Source organism: Mustelus asterias, chromosome 10 (genome assembly GCF_964213995.1).
Source record: "Mustelus asterias chromosome 10, sMusAst1.hap1.1, whole genome shotgun sequence".
In the NCBI taxonomy this organism is placed as follows: domain Eukaryota; kingdom Metazoa; phylum Chordata; class Chondrichthyes; order Carcharhiniformes; family Triakidae; genus Mustelus; species Mustelus asterias.
This window is the reverse complement of record NC_135810.1, coordinates 118,974,843-118,996,800: the sequence shown is the minus strand read 5'-3', so window position 1 is coordinate 118,996,800 and position 21,958 is coordinate 118,974,843. Positions and strand designations below refer to the sequence as shown.

The following is a 21,958-nucleotide window of genomic DNA, read 5'->3' as shown; positions in this document are numbered from 1 at the left end:
TTTCCACTGGCAAAAGGGTCGCCAATAAAAGGATGCAAATTTAAAATCATAGAATCCCTACAGTGCTGAAGGAGACCATTCAGCCCATCGAGTCTGCACCCATTTTCTGTCAGAACATCCCACCCATGCCCAACCCCAAACCTACTAATTTGAGCTCTGACGAAGTGTCATCCAGACTCGAAACGTTGGCTCTATTCTCTCTCCACGGATGCTGTCAGACCCGCTGAGAATTTCCAGCATTTTCTGTTTTTGTTTCAGATTCCAGCATCCGCAGTATTTTGCTTTTGCTAATCCCCCTTGCCTACACATCTTGGCACACTAAGGGTCAATTTAGCATGGCCAATCCACCTAACCCCCACAACGTTTGGAGTGTGGGAGGAAACTGGAGCACCCGGAGGAAACCCACGCAGACAAGGGGGAGAACGTGCAAACTCCACAGAGACAGTAACCCGGGTCCCTGGCGCTGTGAAGTAGCAGTGCTAACACTGTGCCGCCGTGCTGCCTTTAATTGGCAAAAAAATCAGTAGGGAAAATGATAATTTTTTAAATAGGTAATAGAAGCAGAATTAATAGTAACTTTTAAAAGGAAAATGAATATATGCTTAAAAATGAACAAATTGCAGTGCTTGGGGGGAAGGGCGGAATTAATGAGGCTGATGGGCCGAATGTCCACCTTCTCTGCTTTAAGGTTCTATGAACCTGCAACTGCCAATGCCACTAGCTGGCAAAGGCTGTGGAAGTGTACTTGATGTTAATAATACACTACCCTCCTGCTGTCAGTGTGAGCCTGAGAGAAGCAATGCTGGAGGGACCTATAGGGAGTACACCAGCCTACGCTGAGTTACTTAGCAGTCCTCACCAATACTGACAGCTGGGATGTTACAGGTAACCACTGGAACTTGGCTGGGGGGGGGGGGGGGGGGGGGGTGGCGGGGGGGGGAGAGCTTGGATGCTTCATTTTATGATTCTCACCTTGTTCTTTCCATTCTTGCAGTGAATATGTGCCCCCTGAACCTGACTTTTAGTGCCTGTGGATTTCTGGGGATTTACCACCTGGGGGCAGCAGTTGCTCTTCAAAGACACGGAAACAGATTACTCAATAAAATACAGAACTATGCAGGAGCCTCTGGAGGAGCTCTGGTTGCTGCTGTGTTGCTTTTACACCCTGAAAAACTGGAGGTGAGTAAGAAAGGAGTTACAATAAGCACCGCTCCATGGATTAGCTTCTAACTGGAATTCCATTAAGCAGCACCTTTGCATGTAAATGACCACACCATGTTGCACGCTGTGCTTGCTCCAACATTTCATTTTATTTATTTATTAGTGTCACAAGTAGGCTTACATTAACACTGCAATGAAGTTACTGTGAAAATCCCCTAGTCGCCACACTCCGTCACCTGTTCGGGTTACACTGAGGGAGAATTTAGCATGGCCAATGCACTTAACCAGCAAGTCTTTCGGACTGTGGGAGGAAACCGGAGCACCCAGAGGAAACCCACGCAGACACGGGGAGGACGTGCAGACTCAATCCCACCCTATCCCCATAACTCCATGCATAACCCTAGCTAGTCCCCCTGACACTAGGGGCAATTTAGCACGGCCAATCCACCTAACCTGCACATTTTTGCACTATGGGAGGAAACCGGAGCAACCAGAGGGGAGACACGCAGACACGGGGAGAACGTGCAAACTCCACACAGACGGTGACCCAAGCCAGGTATCGAACTCTGGTCCTTGGCGCCGTGAGGCAGCAGTGCTAACCCACTGTGCCACCCGGTTAGGAAAGCAAATGCAATGTTAGCATTCATGTCGAGAGGGCTAGAATACAAGAGCAGGGATGTACTTCTGAGGCTGTATAAGGCTCTGGTCAGACCCCATTTGGAGTATTGTGAGCAGTTTTGGGCCCCATATCTATGGAAGGATGTGCTGGCCTTGGAAAGGGTCCAGAGGAGGTTCACAAGAATGATCCCTGTAATGAAGAGCTTGTCATATGAGGAATGGTTGAGGACTCTGGGTCTGTACTCGTTGGAGTTTAGAAGGATGAGGGGGGATCTTATTGAAACTTAGTCCACAACCCTGTTAAGTTATTTGCTGTCCTCTGATTCTGGCCTCTTTAGTATCCCTGATTTTAATTGCTGATCTGAAATTGCCGTAGTAAGACATTCAGTTGTATCAAACCGCTGCAAGGTCTAAAAGGAATGAGCAGGCAGACAGACCCTACAGCAATGACTTGGGAACCACAAACAACATGGCAAAGCCAGCACTGTCGCTCTGCAAAAACATCCTTACTAAGATCTGGGTGCTTGTGCCAAAATAAGGAGAGCTGTCCCACTAGTCAAGCAACAGCCTGACAGACAAACTCACGGAATCATACCTTCCAGTCAATGCCCCAGACACCACCATCGCCATTCCTGGGTATGCCCTGTCACACTGGCAGGACAGACCCAGCAGAGATGGCAGCACAGTGGTATACAGTCGAGAGGGAGATCCCCCGGGAGTCCTCATTATTGACGCTGGACCCCATTTGAGTTTCGTGGTACCAGGTCAAACCGTGGGAAAGGAAACTTCCTGCTGATTACCACCATCTCCCCTCAGCTGATGAATCTGTACTCCTCCATATTGAACACCAATTGGAAGAAACACTGAGTATGATGCCATGAGTATGATTACATCAGGCTGTTGCTTGACTAGTGGGGCAGCTCCCCCAAGTTTGGCACAAGCTCCCAGATGTTAGTAAGGAGGACGTTGCAAGGTTGATGGCTAGGTTTGCCATTGTTGTTACCAGTGCCTAGGTCGTAGCTGGGTATTCTATCTCTCTGCTCATCCCTTTTAGACTTTGTCATGGCTCGATACAACTGAGTGGCAAGGGCACAGAATGTACATTGGTTAGGGGACTTCATTGTCCATCACCAAGTGTCGCTCAGAAGCACCGCTATCAACCCAGCTGGCCAAGACTTAAAGGGCATAACCAAGGCATAACTACTGGACTGGGTCTGCAGCAAGTGGTGAGGGAACCAACAAGAGGGAAAAGTCTACTTGACCTCATCTTCGCCAACCCTCCTGTCGCAGATGCATCTTTTCATGACAGCATCAGTTGGAATGACCACCTCACAGTCCTTGTGGAGATGTGGTCCCACCTTCACATTGAGGATACCGTGTGGCACTACCACCGTGCTAAACGGGAGAAACTTCAAACATATCTAGCAACTCAAAACAAGGTTTCCATCAGCCAAAGCAGGAGCAAAATTTAATTTGTAAAAAATTAATTCATGGGATGTACATTGCAAGCGAGGCCAACATTTATTGCCCATCCCTAATTGCCCTTGAGGTTAAGCTTGGGTGCAGGAGGGCATGCCGGGTGCAGGAGGGCATGCCAGGTGCATGACTAGGCAAAATGAGGTGCCAGTCCAGTGAATCCAGAGCGCAGGAATACTTGCATGCCAAACTGGGGAAGCTTTTATACAGAGCTAAGTGATCCCATAACCAACGGATCACGTCTCAGCTCTGCAGTCCTGACACATCCCAAAGTGAATGATGGTGGACACTTCAACAACTAACAGGAGGAGGAAGCTCTACCAATATCCTCAACCTCAGTGATGGTGGAGCCCAGCACATCAATGCAAAAGACAAGGTCACATCTTGAGTACTGTTTGTTGTATTGGTCTCCTTAAGAAAGGATGCGAATGCATTGGAGGTGCTTCAGTGGAGATTTACTAGATTCATATCTAGAAAGAGCGGGTTTTATGGGGAAAGGTTGGACAGACTGGGCTTGTTTCCACTGAAGTTTAGAAGAGTGAAGGTTGACATGATTGAAGTATAGAAGATGGAAAGGATGTTTTTTTCTTGTGGGTGAGTCCAGAACTAAGGGGGGCCCTAAAATTAGGGGTTGCTCTTTTAGGACAGTGATGAGAATTTCTTTTTGTGCAACTTTGTAACTTTCTGCCTCAGAAGGTGGTGGAGGTGGGGGTCATTGAATGTTTTTAAGGCAGAAGTAGATAGATTCTTGTTAGGCAAGGGAATCAAAGGTTATCTGGGTGTGGGGGGAGGCGGGGGGGATGTAGAACAAAGAACAATACAGCACAGGAACAGGCCCTTCGGCCCTCCAAGCCCGCGCCGCTCCCTAGTCCAAACTAGACCATTCTTTTGTACCACTCCATTCATATGGCTGTCTAGATAAGTCTTAAACGTTCCCAGTGTGTCCGCCTCCACCACCTTGCCTGGCAGCGCATTCCAGGCCCCCACCACCCTCTGTGTAAAATATGTCCTTCTGATATCTGTGCTAAACCTCCCCCCCCCCTTCACCTTGAACCTATGACCCCTCGTGAACGTCACCACCGACCTGGTCTCTTCTTCTTTATTCTTGTTCTTTGAAAAGCTTCCCACCGTTCACCCTATCTATGCCTTTCATAATTTTATACACCTCTATTAAGTCTCCCCTCATCCTCTGTCTTTCCAGGGAGAACAACCCCAGTTTACCCAATCTCTCCTCATAACTAAGCCCCTCCATACCAGGCAACATCCTGGTAAACCTGCTCTGTACTCTCTCCAAAGCCTCCACGTCCTTCTGGTAGTGTGGCGACCAGAACTGGACGCAGTATTCCAAATGCGGCCGAACCAACGTTCTATACATCTGCAACATCAGACCCCAACTTTTATACTCTATGCCCCGTCCTATAAAGGCAAGCATGCCATATGTCTTCTTCACCACCTTCTCCACCTGTGACGTCACCTTCAAGGATCTGTGGACTTGCACACCCAGGTCCCTCTGTGTATCTACACCCTTTATGGTTCTGCCATTTATCGTATAGCTCCTCCCTACATTATTTCTACCAAAATGCAACACTTCGCATTGATCAGGATTGAACTCCATCTGCCATTTCTTTGCCCAAATTTCCAGCCTATCTATATCCTTCTGTAGCTTCTGACAATGCTCCTCACTATCTGCAAGTCCTGCTAATTTTGTGTCATCCGCAAACTTACTGATCACCCCAGTTACACCTTCTTCCAGATCATTTATATAAATCACAAACAGCAGAGGTCCCAATACAGAGCCCTGCGGAACACCACTAGTCACAGGCCTCCAGCCGGAAAAAGACCCTTCCACTACCACCCTCTGTCTTCTGTGACCAAGCCAGTTCTCCACCCATCTAGCCACCTCCCCCTTTATCCCATGAGATCCAACCTTTTTCACCAGCCTACCATGAGGGACTTTGTCAAACGCTTTACTAAAGTCCATATAGACGACATCCACGGCCCTTCCCTCGTCAACCATTCTGGTCACTTCTTCAAAAAACTCTACCAGGTTAGTGAGGCATGACCTCCCTCTCACAAAAGCATGCTGACTATCGTTAATGAGTTTATTCCTTTCTAAATGTGCATACATCCTATCTTTAAGAATCCTCTCCAACAACTTCCCGACCACGGACGTCAAGCTCACCGGCTTATAATTTCCCGGGTTATCCTTCCTACCCTTCTTAAATAATGGGACTACATTAGCTATCCTCCAATCCTCTGGGACCTCACCTGCGTCCAGTGACGAGACAAAGATTTGCGTTAGAGGCCCAGCGATTTCATCTCTCGTCTCCCTGAGCAGCCTTGGATAGGTTCTATCAGGCCCTGGGGATTTGTCAGTCTTTATATTCTCTAACAAACCTAACACTTCCTCCCTTGTAATGGAGATTTTCTCCAACGGTTCAACACTCCCCTCCGAGACACTCCCAGTCAACACATCCCTCTCCTTTGTGAATACCGACGCAAAGTATTCATTTAGGATCTCCCCTACTTCTTTGGGCTCCAAGCATAATTCCCCACTTTTGTCCCTGAGAGGTCCGATTTTCTTTTTCCCTGACAACCCTTTTGTTCCTAACGTATGAATAAAATGCCTTGGGATTCTCCTTAATCCTGTCTGCCAAGAACATTTCGTGACCCCTTTTTGCTCACATGTGCTTGTATGAAACCTCACATATGTAGATGGGAACATGGAATTTAAATACAAGTGGATCAGCCATGATCTTATTGAATGGGAGAGCAGACTTGAGGGTCTAAATGGCAGACTGTTTCTATTTCATATGTTGGTATGAAGCATTTGCAACCATCTTCAGCCAGACGTGCTGGGTGGATGATCCATCTTGGTCACCTCTTGAGGTCCCCACCATCACAGATCTCAGTCTTTAGCCAATTTGATTCACTCTACACGATATCAGGACACAGCTGAAGGCATTGAAAACTGCAAAGGCTACGGACCCTGACAACATTCTGGCAATAGTACTGATGACTTGTGCTCCAGAACCTGTCAAGCCCCTAGCCAAGCTGTCCAAGCACAGCTCCAACCTCTGGCATCGACTCTGCAGTGTGGAAAATTTCCCAGGTATGTCCTGTCCACAAAAACTAGGATAAATCTAACCTGGTCAATTACTGCCCCATCAGTCTGCTCTTTATCACCAACAAAGTGGTGGAATTTACCCTCAATAGCACTTTCAAGTGGCACTTAGCAATACCCTGCTCGCTGACCCTTAGTTTGGATTTTGCCAGGGACACTCAGCTCCTGTATTCATTACAACTTTGACCCAAACATGAACTCAAGAGGTGAGGTGAGAGTGACCGTCCTTGACATCAAGGCAACATTTGACTGAGAGCAACATTAATGAGTCTAGCAAAATTAAAATCAATGGGAATCAGGGGGAAAACTCTCTGCTGGTTGGAGTTATACCTGGCGCACCAAGGAAGGTGGTTGTAGTGCTTGGAGGTCAATCATCTCAGTGCGGGAGTTCCTCAGGGTCAGTGTCCTAGGCCCAACCATCTTCAGCTGCTTCACCAATGACCTTTGCTCCATCATAAGGTCAAAAGTTGGAAGTTCTCACCATTTGTAACTCCTCAGATACTGAAGCAATCTGTGTGTATATGCAATAAGAACTGGACAGGTAACATTTATGCTACACAAGTGCTAAGCATTGACCATTTTCAATAAGATATAATCTAACCATCTCCTCTTGACATTCAATGACATTACCATCACTGAATACAACCCCCATCAAAACTCTGGGGTTACCAGAAACTGAACTGGATCAGCAATGTAAATCCAGTGGCTCCAAGAGCAGATCAGAGGCTGGCAATTCTGTGGTAACTCATCTCCTGACTCCCAAAGCTGTCCACCATCTACAAGGTACAAGTCAGGAGTGTGATGGAATACTCCTATTTGCTTGGATGAATGGAGCTGAAACAACACCCAAGAAGCTCGACACTGCCCAGGACAATACACGCTGCTTGGTTGGCACGCTATCCACCATCTTCCACATTCACTTCCTCCACCACCGATGCATAATGTGCACTATCTACAAGATGCACTGCAGCAACTCGCCGAAGCTCCTTCAACAGCACCTTCCAAACCCACGTACACTTCTGCCTGGAAAGACAGGGGCATCTGCAGGTTCCTGTCCAGGCACGCCATCCTGACTTAAATATTTCACCGTTCCTGGGTCAAAGTCCTAATAGCACTGTGGGTGTACCTATACAAAATAGATTGCAGCGGTTTAAGAAGGCAGCTCACCAACACCTTCCCAAGGGCAATTAGGGATGGACAGTAAGTGCTGGCCGAGCCAGTGACACCCATAAGTTATGAACAAGTAAATAAAGAAAACGTACTCTATTATAAATTGGAAGGAAAGTAACCTTGTATGTGCATGAGAAGTTTTTATATAATCTAAGTTACAATGGCAACCTGCTCAATTTTAGATCGGGGGAGACTGCTGTAAATACCAACTTGGTCAATTGCTGCCTGCATTGGATGTGATCTGTGAAGAGATTGTATATCTGTATCATTAACAGGCAACCTTCAACCACAATCAAAACAGTTTGATTGGATTGCACAATGAATTTTAGTGGAGTTGCAGTTACCCACTATCCCTGGTTTGCCTGCTCTGCCTCATCACTGCCTACACAAGTCCTCAAATTAGTGCTCTTAAATAATTCTCTTGTTTTCTTAAAAGCATTATTAAAACACTTTACATTCATTACTTGCGCATCGTGAGCATGTTAATTTAGATGGGGGCCCGTCATGAGTAATCCATTTGAAAAATACGTTCTCTCACCAAAAGGAATGCCTGAGGAACACTGTGCTCGATCTTTGGTTTTCTATGGGGTCAGTGGTGAGCTCCATCACTTTGCCACTGACCACAAAATCTGGCTCCATATTCTGCTTCTAGTACGAGTCTTAAAATTATGGCTGGAATTCTCTGGTCCCGCAAGCCCTTGCTGCCGCTACCAGCGAGAACGGAGAATTTGGCACACAGCCAAATCTCCATTTCGTGCAGCGGGTCTGGAGAATCCCAGCCGCGGGCGCGCGAGGTCGGAGAATTCTGGCCTATGTCTTCTCGCTAGTAAGTGAAAAACTTTTTGTCACTATTTTCACCCTCCAAAAAACTGAGCACCTCAATTAGATTCGAGAGCCTTGGGAGATTTTTCTGAATTAGAGGCACTACATAAATACTTGGTGTCGTAGTGATGGTGTTCGCTCATCCATCTTAACTATTTCTGCGCAAATCAATAGTTATTTATTTGAGTCTCCAATAATAATGTCTTATTTTTAGTTTTGTGGTAATGCAGCTTATGTTGTGGTCACGGTCTCTTTATTCATTTTGTATTGTGGTCACCAAAGCTGTGTTCAGTGCTCTGAACTGTCATGTAATCCACAGTGATGTATAATGCCAGAGTATCAGAAATTGCAGCTATAATGACACAGGCATTACTTAATCAGGCTTGAAACAGTAGAAAAACTTTTGAAAAGTTAGCTGTGGCTCAGTGGGTAGCGCTCTCGCCTCTGGAGTCTGCTCGTTGTGGATTCAAGTCACATCGCAGAGATCTGAGCACATAATCTAGGCTGACAATCCAGCGCGGTACTGAAGGAGCTGTTGGACATACTATCTTTTGTTTAAAACTTTTTAAATGAGTTTATAAGTGAACTGTGATGAAGTTACTGTGAAATTCCCCTAGTCGTCACACTCCGGTGCCTGTTCAGCTTCACTGAGGGAGAATTTAGTATGGCCAGTGCACCTAGCCAGCACGTCTTTTGGACTGTGGGAGGAAAACGGAGCACCCGGAGTAAACCTACGCAGACACGGGGAGAACGTGCAGACTCCACACAGACAGTGACCCGAGGCCAGAATTGAACCTGAGTCCCTGGCGCTGTGAGGCAGCAGTGCTAACCACTGCTAAAGAGGTTAAACTGAGGCCCTGACTTTGATTTGATTTATTATTGTCACATTATTAACATACAGTGAAAAGTATTGTTTCTTGCGCGCTATACAGACAAAGCATACTGTTCATAGAGAAGGAAAGGAGAGAGTGCAGAATGTAGTGTTACAGTCATAGCTAGGGTGTCGCCAAATCTGTAAGAAATTGCATTAAAGCATTGTTAGAGAGTTTAAAAGAGTTAGAATAAAGTTTTAGAAGCATAGAACGAGAGTAAAAGATAGAATTAGAAGGTATGCTGGGCACAGCTTGCAAGAAGTTGCCTCGCTCCAGCGCCATGTTGCTCTGTCAGGTGGATGCAAAAGATCCAATGGCCACTATTTCGAAGAAGCTAAGGAAATCCTCCATGGTCAATATTTATCCTTCACCCAACATCAACAAAACTGACTCTTTTTCCATTATTGAATTGTTATTTGTGAGAGCTTGATATGTACCTATTAGCTGCCAAAATTCCCGCAGTGAATAAACTTCAAAAAAGTGCATCAATGGCTGTAAAGCACTAGAGGTCATCAGAGGTGCTATATAAATGCAAGTTCTTTCTTTACTTTCTCCTAAAAATCAAACTTGCCATCTTTCCAAGTCTTCTCCCTTCTGCTGTTGCCCTGAGATAAAGGCTTTAGACATTGACCCAGGGCTCCCTAATGGAGAGAATGCAGAGACCCCACAGAAAGGCTGCAAATGGAGAAATGAATCAGCTTAAGTTCATAAGATATAGGAGCAGAATTACACCATTCGGCCCATCGAGTCCACTCCACCATTCGATCGTGGCTGATATGCTCCTCATCCCCATTTTCCTGCCTTCTCCCCATAACCCTTCAACCCATTCCCGATTAAAAATCTGTCTAACTCCTCCTTAAATTTACTCACTGTCCCAGCATCCACCGCGCTTTGGGGTAGCGAATTCCACAGATTCACAACCCTTTGGGAGAAGTAGTTTCTCCTCAATTCTGTTTTAAATTTGCTGCCCCTTATCCTAAAAAGACATGGGCTCCGAGACTGAGGCAAATATAGATCCATGTGTATATGTTACTACAAAAACATGTGCTCAGCCAGTGAGACAAGGGTGTATGTATATCCTGAGGCTTTTAACTCGTTGGCAGCCACAAGAGTTGACAAAGTTTTGCTCATATTCAAAAGTATTAAAATAACTAAATCTCCTTTTCCTGCATTAAGGCCATCGGAGAAGTGGAAAATTGTTATGGCGCAGCAGGAGGCCATTCGGCCCATCGTGTCTGCACTGGCTCTGCGCATGAGCATTATGACTTAGTGCCATTCCCCTGCCTTTTCCCCGTACCCTTGCACATTGTTTCTATTCCAATAATCATATAATGCCCTCTTGAATGCCTCGATTGAAGCTGCCTCCACCACACTTCCAGGCAGTGCATTCCAGATCCAAACCACTCGCTGTGAAGGTTTTTTCAGTGTACTGGTTGCATTCTACACTGTGTCATTTTTGTAGTGGGTGGAGATGGGGGCAGGGCAATGGGAGGGATGTGTGACTCATTAAGGTTCTGCTAAAGCTGTTAAAGGAGGTTGAATGGGAATTTCTGGTTGTCCTTCAGGTTGGGTGTGGGGGCTAATTTAGCTGCTTGGAGGTTGACTCCAGGTAGCAGATCACTTTAGGCAGGCCTGGAAGCTCTCGCTGCCTACTTGTTTGCTACAGCAACCACAGGCCGGATTCTGGAAGTCCCCCTCCCCACAGCGGTGGTCTATCTGAGAAGTCATTTTTTAAATTTCAATTTAAGAAAATGGCCCCCTGTTTGAGGTGCCCCCTCCCTTCCTTACCCTCCACTGCAGGCTGTTGCTCCTTTCACGTTGAGAGGCCTGATTGACCCTCCAGCTTTGAGGAACACCCATTGTCTGTAATTGAATGGTGAGCCTGCTCTCTGACCATTAACTGGCTGCCCCAGGGAAAGTCTCCATCTCTCACTGTTTCCTCCATAGGGCAGGGTCTGAGCCATGTTTGAGCCCGATGGCAGATCTTGGAAATACCACAGGAAAAATGCTCCCATAATCTTGGCTGACGCTCCAGTGCATTTCTGAAGGAACTCATCAAGCTTTAGATTTGCTCCCCAATCCCACAGAGTTGGTCAAATCTGCTGGCTAGTTACACATCTCCAACTCATCCAAAACTCTGCTACACTTCTTATAGAATCATAGAAACCCTACAGTGCAGAAGGAAGCCATTCGGCCCATTGAGTCTGCACCGACAACAATCCAACCCCAGGCCCTAACCCCACCACCCCTCACATTTGCCCCTCTAATCTACACAACCCACGACACTAGCATGACCAATCAACGTACCCTGCACATCTTTGGACTGTGGGAGGAAACTAGATCACTCGGAAGAAACCCACGCAGACACGGGGAGAATGTGCAGACTCCGCACAGACAGTGACCCAAGCCAGGAATGAAACCCAGGTCCCTGGAGCTGTGAGGCAGCAGTGCGAACCTCTGTGCCACTGTGCTGCCCCGTACTCCTATCCTAACTCAAGTCCTGACCACCCACTGTGCTCACTTGCCCCCTCTCAATGCACCTGAGTCCACCAGTGCCTCAGATTGTAGAATTCTTATTGCATTTAAATCAACCCGTACCCATGGTCTCACTCCTCCCATCTCTGTACCCTCCTCCATCCATGCCAGCATCTGAAGAAATTGTGTTCTTCCAATTCTGGCATTCTGTGCATCTCTAACAGCCTTTGTCCCGTAACTGTTGGTTGTGCTTTCAGTTGTGTAAGCCCTGAACCTTGAAATTCTCTCCCTAAACCTCTCTGCATTTTAAGACACATCTTTAAAACCTACCTCTTAGACAAAATCTTTTGTCACCTGTCCTAATGTTTCTTTGATTTAGTGTTAATTATTTTTGTCTCTTTGTCATGTGGAGTCCCTTGGAATATGCTGCTATAATTAAAGGTGCTATCTACATAAATACAAGTTGTTCGTTGCTGACCAAAGCAAAGCACTTTCTGCACCAGAGCCTCTGAAAGGTGACCCTCTTCCCTGTGCTGAGGTTTTGTTCTGGTTTGCGGCGGGTGAGGCTTCTAATAGTGTCTGCCATACTTCCTTTGCTGTTTGCCCTTGTCCTCTTTACAGCTCTGTCACTTTTGCTCTCATTTTCCCATCTCTACTTTCTGTCACCCCCTGATGAGTTTCTCATTTCAGTCAGTCCTCGTCACCATTTTCTAGATATTTTATGAAATCCGTTGAGTGACCATTAAATCCACGGCTGATCGTTTAGATATTAGTTAGCATTATCTGTACACAGGGATGAGACACTTCAGTTGTGAGGATAGATTGGAGAGGTTGGGACAGTTGTCCATGGAGAGAAGAAGTCTAAGAGGAGATTTGATGGAGATGTTCAAAATCATGGGGGGGTGCTGGACAGAGAAGACAGGGAGAAACTGTTCCTGCTCGTTAAAGGATCAAGAATGAGAGGGACACAGATTTAAAGAAGTTTGCAAAAGAAGCCAATGTGATGTGGGAAAATCTTTTTCACACAGTGAGTGGTTTGGGTCTGGAATGCTCTACCTGGAAGTGTGATGGAGGCAGGTTCAATCGAGGCATTCAAGAAGGCATTAGATGACTGTTTCTATTCAAGCAATGTGCAGGGGTACGGGGAAAAGGCAGGGGAATGGCACCACGTCATGACGCTCGTTCGGAGATCTGGTGCGGACACAATGGGCCGAATGGCCTCCTTCTGTGCCATAACAATTTGGTGATTCTGTGACTGTTTCTTGGATTCCCCCTGCCCCCTCTTTATTTTGATCAGTCCTAAAACCAATTCTGGCAACACTCCTCTGTTCAAGTGGTGTATAAACCATGGCCTTCAGCCAATGTTCAGGACCACAGCAATCTGTCTTTCCTTTGTTTTCAAGAAACTGCTGCACCTGTCAGAATTCCAGCATTCACAGCTGTGTGATATTTTTAGTTACTGGGTACGGGATTCCATGCTGATTATAAAACCTAATGCCCACTAGTGTATGTTTAATGCCTCTAGGTGTTAGGATGGCTACTGTCCAGTGGGCTGCATTTCCCTGTCTCCTAGTTCATAAGATATAGGAGCAGAATTAGACCATTTGGCCCATCGAGCCCACTCCACCATTCGATCATGGCTGATATGCTCCTCACCCCCATTTTTCTGCCTTCTCCCCATAACCCTTCAACCCAGTACCAATTAAAAATCTGTCTAACTCCTCCTTAAATTCACTCACTGTCCCAGCATCCACCGCACTTTGGGGTAGCGAATTCCACTGATTCACAACCCTTTGGGAGAAGTAGCTTCTCCTCAGCTCTGTTTTAAATTTGCTACCCTTTATTCTAAGACTATGACCTCTCGTCCTAGAATGCCCCACAAGAGGAAGCATCTGCTCCACGTCTACTTTATCCATACCTTTTATCACCTTGTATACCTCAATTTGATCTGCCCTCGTTCTTCTAAATTCCAGAGTGTATAGGCCTAAACTGTTCAATCGTTCTTCATACGACAGACTCTTCATCTCTGGAATCAATCCAGTGAACAACCTCTGAGCTGCCTCCAATGCCACTACTACTTTCCTCAAATAAGGGGACCAAAACTGTGCACAATACACTAGGTGTGGCCTCACCAATGCCTCTTCAGGAGGTGGTGATTAATGCCCATGGCGCACCCTAAAGCTGCTATGCCAATGTCCACCCATACACCGTGAACCTTGAGGGTGATTGTCGGCTGCCAATGAGCATGATGTGGGTAAGCAAGTACTACGCCTATCTCTCATTCTATCCTCACCTAATGTCCATACTTATACTTTTGACATGCATAAAGAATCCTTGTCTTTATAAACACAGACCTTGATTTTCACTCCCAAGGCATGTAACTCACATGACAGATTTCCTGGCTCGCTGGACCTGCTGCGATTAAAAAGTATCCTGAATCATACGATTTTAACTCCGGAGGGGGGGTGACGGCTGGAGTTAAGTCTATCGACTCGGGCAGAACATTGGTGGCCACAGGAGCAGACGAGTGTTGAGGCAGACTGGTTAGAAGGCCTGCCTCAGTTCTCTGTGACTTCGTCCCAGTTGTTTCAGACAGTCTTAGGCCATCTAGCCCTGATTTCTGTCCCCCCCGCCCCCCCCCTCACCACCTATTCTTGCCTCTTGGCCCCTCATAACCTTCATGTCAACTCAATGCTGCCACCATGCCCTCCAAAGACTTTCATAACTGCCATGCCAACTCACATGCTCAACCAACCCTTTTGGCCCCTCATATCCTCTATCCTAACTCGCCCTAACCTCAGGAACCAGAATGTAATACAGCCCTCATTTCTCTACACTTGACAGCAAAATAATTTCCCATTCCAGAAACCCATTCAAAGCTTTCAAACAATAGGTGAGTAATCTTCTAAAAACAAACACACTTCTATTCAGATTTCATATCAAAAACAGCAAATCCTTTAATGGCCTCTTTAAACTGTCAATCAAACTGTGAACTCAGGACCCGTTGCTGAGATAATACAGCTTTTGAAATTCAGTCAAGCATTCATAATAAAAATTGATAGCCCTTGTGGAAATTTCAACAAATATCTCTGTTGAAACTGCATGAACCGATGCTACCGTTTTCATCTAAGTTTCGGCAGATGGCCTGTCAATCAAAGCTGCCCAGTAGAGGGTTTTGTTCAACTCTCAGTGACAGCTGCAGACTTTTTATAAGTTTGAAGAGCAGGGGTTTGAAAAAAAAAATTCAGACCATGATAGTTATACAGGCCCCCCCACTCCTTCAAGAGCATTTATAATGGTTTCAGCCATCAATACATGACCCCCACATTGTGGCTGCATGTAAGCATGTAGTTGGACCAGCCAAAATGTGGCCTGTTTGAGCTCAACTCTAGGTTCAAATGGTCGTGCTGAGTTCATGTTTCCCACCTGTGTGGATCATGGCTACTCCCTTTCCCCGACTGGCAAAAATGGGGGCTTCTGTATCCAGGTCCCGTACACCACCTTTAAAGATAAAATCTGGCCCATTGAGTACAAAAGCAAGGATGTAACACTAATTCTTAATAAACCTAACCAGTTAGACCCTAGTTGGAGTATTGCGTACAGTTCTCAGCAGTAGATTTTAGCAAAGATGTCAAGGCCTTCGAGGTGGTGCAGAGGTTTGCTCGAATATTGCCAGTATGCAGCACATGTGTTGTGTTGTGAGGCTAGAGAAGCTAGGGTTGTTCTCCTTGGAGCAGAGAAGGTTAAGGAGAAATTTAATGGAGGTGTTCAAAATTGCAAAGACTGGAATTTTACTGCCCTGCCTGCCACGGGAATCGGAATGGGCGAGGGGCGGAGAATGGGAAGGTCTGTTGACCTTGGGCAGGATTTTACGTTTTTGGGATGAGCGAAGCCGTAAAATCCATCCCATAGGACTTTGATGGACTAAATGAAGAGAAATTCTTCCCAGTGGCAGGACTGGTGACTGGAGACACAGATTTAAGCCAAAAGAAGCAGAGACATAATTTTGGGGATTTATTTTAATGCAGTGAATTGTTCCGATATGGAATGGGGCTGCTTGAAAGAACGGTAGAATCTGATTCAATAACAAACGGGAAATTCATCAAAGATCATAAATGTGAGGTGATTCATTTTGGTAGGACTAATTTAAATGTGGATTACAGGGTCAAAGGTAGGATTCTGAAGACTGTGGAGGAACAGAGAGATCTTGGGGTCCATATCCACAGATCTCTAAAGGTTGCCACTCAAGTGGATAGAGCTGTGAAGAAGGTCTATAGTGTGTTAGCTTTTATTAACAGGGGGTTGGAGTTTAAGCCGTGGGGTTATGCTGCAACTGTACAGGACCTTGGTGAGACCACATTTGGAACATTGTGTGCAGTTCTGGTCACCTCACTATAAGAAGGATGTGGAAGCGCTGGAAAGAGTGCAGAGGAGATTTACCAGGATGCTGCCTGGTTTGGAGGGTAGGTCTTATGAGGAAAGGTTGAGGGAGCTAGGGCTGTTCTTTCTGGAGCGGAGGAGGCTGAGGGGAGACTTAATAGAGGTTTATAAAATGATGAAGGGAATAGATAGAGTGAACGTTCAAAGACTATTTCCTCGGGTGGATGGAGCTATTACAAGGGGGCATAACTATAGGGTTCGTGGTGGGAGATATAGGAAGGATATCAGAGGTAGGTTCTTTACGCAGAGAGTGGTTGGGGTGTGGAATGGACTGCCTGCGGTGATAGTGGAGTCAGACACTTTAGGAACATTTAAGCGGTTATTGGATAGGCACATGGAGCACACCAGGATGATAGGGAGTGGGATAGCTTGATCTTGGTTTCAGATAAAGCTCGGCACAACATCGTGGGCTGAAGGGCCTGTTCTGTGCTGTACTGTTCTATGTTCTATCCTGAGAAAGCACCTTCCAAACCCTTCGTCTAGAAGGACAAGGGTAGCAGATACATGGGAACACCACCACCTGCAAGTTCCCCTCCAAGCCACTCACCATCCTGACTTGGAAATATATCGCCGTTCCTTCACAGTCGCTGGGTCAAAATCCTGGAATTCCCTCCCTAACGGCATTGTGGGTCAACCCATAGCACGTGGACTGCAGCGATTCAAGAAGGCAGCTCACCACCACCTTCTCAAGGGGCAACTAGGTTTGGGCAATAAATGCTGGCCAGCCAGCGACGCCCACGTCCCATGAATGAACAAAAAACATTAACCGAAGGGGAAATATTAGCAAGGCTGTGGGGGAAAGGGCAGGGGAATGGGATTAAATAGATAGTTCTTTCGAAGAGCCAACATAGATACGATGGACCGAGTGGCCTTCCCCTGAGCTGCATCATTTTATGAAGGGGCTGATTTTCATACCTTACTATTCTGTATGGCTTAGTCAAGCCCCAAAATGATGGGAGAAAAGCTGTTTTAATTTTTCTTTTCCTGTTTCCTGCACCCCCCCCCCCCCCCCCCGCCCCGCCCCGCCGACTCACCATCCCCTCACCCACCCACCACTTCTGCTCCTCAGCAATGCAAAGAATTTACTTACGGATTTGCAGCCGATGTCCGGAGGCAGAAACTTGGAGCCGTAACACCCGGATATGACTTTATGAAGCAGTTGAGGTAAGAGTAGAACACAGGAACAGAAAAGGTGCTCAGTCCCTCAAGGCTGTATTGCCAATCAGGTGAAGAAGGAGCAGCACTCCGAAAGCTTGTGCTACCAAATAAACCTGTTGGAATTTAACCTGGTGCTGTGAGACTTCTTAGTGTGCTTGCCCCAGTCCAACGCCGGCATCTCCACATCCAGTATAAACCTCCAGGGCTTTCAACTCAATATATGGAGGGCTGTTTTCATCTGCACTAAAAGGGTTTAAGACCTATTTCAGGACTCCTTCCTGAAATTGGACTGCCCAGAAAGTAGCTTGCAGTGTTCAGGATGATTTGATACGCTGCCTAACCTTAAAGGGCCAACCTTAAAGAGACTGCCTCCAAATGTGAAGTGGTTACCTGAATGTTTCCCAGCTCCACAACATTCTTGAAAATTGTTGTCAGGAGGGGACTGGCCTCCACCCCGCCCCCTCCCAATCACCGGGGAGGCACTCAGCCCAACATTGTACTCTCAGAGTTGGCCAGCCCCCTCTGGGTGCTTGATTATTCTGTGACTGTCTTGTTCCATGTGTTGCTGGTCAGTGAGGAACACAGAGCTCCCCCTCCCCCCCCCCGCCCAGTGTGGATGGAGGGAAGGATGTTTTCCAGATTTTCATTCCTCCCTCCACCTACAGAACCAAGAATAAAACGCCTCCAGGTTCAACTCGCTTGTCACTTGTGCTTTCTTGCTGCTAATGTGAAGTGCTTTAAGATGTCTTGAGGATGTGGATGCAATATTGACATTGAGGGAACCAAGGGATATGAGGAAGAGATAGGAAAGTGGAGTTGAGGTAGAAGATCAGCCATCATCTTGTTGAATGGTGGAGCAGACAAGGGGATTGTTTGACCTGCTGTTATTATGTTAATGTAAATTCCTCTTTATTTTCTGTGGCCGGTTTGCGTTAGTAACATTGTAAACAGAAAGAAAAGATTTCCTCGTAAATATTCCGAGCGGAATCTTAAAAGTATTCAAATCAATACAAGTAAAGTTGAAACTAATGACCAACGGAAATTTTCCGATCTGAGATCGAGTGCAGGTGGTTACTGGTCTGTCTCTTCTGAGGATTAAGCACCTCCACCAATTAAATCGGCAGATTTTGGCACCCTGCTCACTCTCTGTATTATGGGGTGAGCTCGGGGAAGTTTGTAGGATGGGCACCTGCCTTATTTTATGTGTTCCCCGCCCCCCCCCACCAAAAACATTCCCAACGAGGACACATATCATGCAGCCCGTGGTCATATGTGCACAAATCGTTGAAGGTGGCAGGACAGATTGAGAAGTTGGTTTAAGAGATATGCAGAATTCTAGGGTCTACGGAGGCCTAGAGTACAGAGGTAAGGAAGTTATGATAAACCTTTGTAAAACACTGGAGCACTGTATCCAATTCTGGGCCTTACATTTTGGGAAGGATGCGATGGCTTTATAGAGAGACTGCAGAAACGATTTATAAAAAAACGGTTCCAGGGATGAGGAACTTTAGTTATGTGGAGAGATTGGAGAATTAAGCTGGGGTTGTTCCCCTTGGAGAAGGGAAGGTGAAGGAGATTTGATCATAGCGTTCAAAACCATGAGATATCCAGACAGAGTATATAGAGAAAACATTCTATTGGCACAAGGGTCATAATGTGATTGCCAAAGGCGACATGAGAAAAATCTTTGTTATGCAGCGAGTGGTTAGGATCTGGAATGCGCTGTCTGAGCGTGTGGTGGAGACGGATTCAATCGGGGCTTTCAAAAGGGAATTGGAAAAGGAACCAAAGAGGAAAAAAGCTGAGCTACGGCGTAGGGGTGGGGGAGAGTGACTCGCTGAGCTGCTCTTGAAGAGAGCCTGCGCAGACACGACAAGCCGATAGCCTCCTTCTGTGTCGTAACCATGCTATAATTTATGTCATTCCTCGTCCTGTTTATTCATGTTCCCTCTTACGACGCCACGTTCAGGGTTGCAACAACTGCAGTTACCAGTGCTTAACTCAAAACGTGAACACGATTGAGGTTGAGTTATGGTTTGGTTAGATTGCATGAAGTTTGTGTATGAGTCACGTAGGTTTTGCCTTTTCTTTTACAGAGACTTATCGTTCTCGACAGGCTGCAAATGCTTAACAGTTGAAAGCAAGGAATGTGATTTGTGTTTTTCCTCCTCAGGGAGGGGATGGAATCCATTCTTTCTGTTGATGCCCATGAGAAAGCTCACAATCGACTCCACGTGTCCGTCACAAACGTCAAGACACTGAAAAATTGTTTGATCTCCTCCTATCCCACCAGGGAGGACCTGATAACGGTAACTGATCTTAGATTGCAGGGAAATGGATATTTGGGCAAATATTAAGCGAAGAAGATAATAAAGGACTTGTTTTTATATCGCGCTTTTCCCAATGCAGGGCATCCTGAAGTATTTTACAGCTAATTTTCTGAGAAGTGCAGTTTCTGTCGTAACTTTTCCTACATTACATTCCTCCCACAGTCCACAGACGTGCAGATTAGGTAGACCGACCACGCTAAATTGCTCCTTAGTGTCAGGGAGGACCAGCAGGATAAATATGCAGGGTTATGGGGATAAGCCGAGGTGGGATTGTTGTCGGTGCAGGCTCGATGGGCCAAATGGCCTCCTTCTGCACTGTCGGGATTCTATGATTGTAACAGTTCAGTCACTGACTCTGATGCTCAATGCCACATCCTCAACCTTCTGTGCAAAGAATAGGAAAAAAATCTCCCATTCTTTGTCCTTAATCTCTTACTCCTGTCTATGACTCCTTGTTCTAAGCTCCTCAATCACTGCAGTCACACTGATTTTATCGCATTTGCCCCGGTATTCATAATTTATCACATCTATCATGCCACCAATGATCTATTCCAGCTACAATTTTCTGGCCTCGTATATTTAGTTACTTGAAGCAGACATAACCCCTACTGAATCTGCACTGTGGGTTGGATTGTATGCCTCCCCAACGACCCTCACCCCTCCTCTCCAATTAAAGGATGGTGGGCCAGCTAGCCCACTACCCTTTTCCCCCCTTTTTCTGTCTTTCCCCTCATTTTCAATTTCTATTTCCCCCTTTTTTGTTTTTTTCTGTTTTGTTGCCTCACTTTCTTTGCGACTCTATCACTTTCCTCTCTCATGGGGAGACTATGGAGGAGGAGGTACTGACCATGAGAAAGTAGGTATGGTGTGATTGTGAGGGTGTTGGTGATTTGAAAATCACGGAAAGGTAAGGTGAGGTGACACTAACTTACAGTAGTCTCATTAGAAGTTGCTACGAGTAAGCGGGAATCTCATGGTATGGAACAAAAGCTGAAGTCCATACAGACTACATCAACTGCACTGTCCACATCGACGCACCTAGTCACCCCCTTGAAAAATTCAATCAAATTTGAGAGTCATAATCTCCCCTTGACAAGGCCATGTTGACTATCCTTGATTAATCCTTGCCTCTCCGAATGGAGATTAATTCTGTCCCCCAGAATTTTTTGTCCAAAGGTGTGCAGGTTAGGTTGATTGGCCATGCTAAATTGACTCTAGTGTCAGGGGAATTGGCAGGGTAAATAAGGGTTATGGAGATAGGGCCTGGGTGGGATTGTGGTCGGTACAAGCTCAGAGGGCTGAATGGCCTCCTTCTGTACTGTAAGGATTCTATGATTCTAATTTCCCTACCACTGATGTGCCTCGTCCGCAGTCTCCCCATGAATGAGGAAAGTGAGGAGCGATAGAGTCGCAAAAGCAAGTGAGGAGATAAAACCCAAAAGGGGGAAATAGAAATTGAAATTGAGGGGAAAGACAGAAAAAGGGGGGGAAAAGGGTGGTGGGCTAGCTGGCCCACCATCCTTTAATTGGGGAGGGGGGGGGTGAGGGTCATTGGGGAGGCATACAATCTAACTCACAATGCAGATTCAGTAGGGGTTAGGTCTGCTTCAAGTAACTGAATATACGAGGCCAGAAAATTGTAGCTGGAATGGATCGTTGGTGGCATGATAGATGTGATAAATTACGAATGCCTGTAATTGCCTGACTTTTTCCTCCAGCCCCCTGGCACCTCTCCTGTGGCCAGAGTGGATTTGAGCCCTGCCTCCCCCCATGCTTTTGTTCAATTAAAAAAAGGTGCAATGCCTGGACATGTTCCTTTTGCTTGCAGAGGGCAGGTCACTGAATATGAATATATGTAGCTTCTAACAAGTCTTAAGTGAAACAGATTGCGAGCTCAACTGGTAATCTTAAATTGGTCGTTGGTGTAATTACTGCTCCATTTGAAATTTGGCATTCTTGCTTGTCCTGATGAGTGCAATATGAAAAGCTTCAACAGCATGTCTTTTTTTTCAGCAATACTCAAGTTAGGTGCGAGCCAATGCCAATTTTATACAAAGTTTTATCTTATTGTTTTTGGGATGGTGATGGTGGTGGTGGGTAGGGGATGTATGCCGTGGATGTACCTTGCTGGGGGAACAGAGGTACACCAGATATCCAGGATATCTTTTGCTGCAATTGTATAGGGCATTGATGAGGCCGCACCTGGAGTATTGTGTGCAGTTTTGGTGGCCTTATCTGAGGAAGGATGCCCTTGCTATAGAGGGAGCACAGTGAAGGTTTACCATGCTGATTCCTGGGATGGCGGGTCTGTC

At 46.2% G+C, this 21,958-nt stretch overlaps 1 protein-coding gene across 4 annotated transcripts in view; it reads left to right on the top strand.

The window, feature by feature from the left end:
- Positions 1–21,958, top strand: part of pnpla4 (patatin-like phospholipase domain containing 4) — a 45,865-nt gene that overhangs the window by 8,664 nt on the left and 15,243 nt on the right. For 3 of the 4 annotated variants that reach the window (XR_013498906.1, XM_078222580.1, XM_078222581.1), the window contains 3 exons: positions 995–1,179; positions 17,228–17,322; positions 19,490–19,625. Coding sequence is in view for 3 of the 4 variants with exons in the window: in XM_078222580.1 (XP_078078706.1) it covers positions 1,000–1,179; positions 17,228–17,322; positions 19,490–19,625 (411 nt within the window). In the remaining variant the exon portion in view is untranslated. The remainder of the gene's footprint in view (positions 1–994; positions 1,180–17,227; positions 17,323–19,489; positions 19,626–21,958) is intronic. The other variant, XM_078222582.1, reaches the window with a different exon arrangement.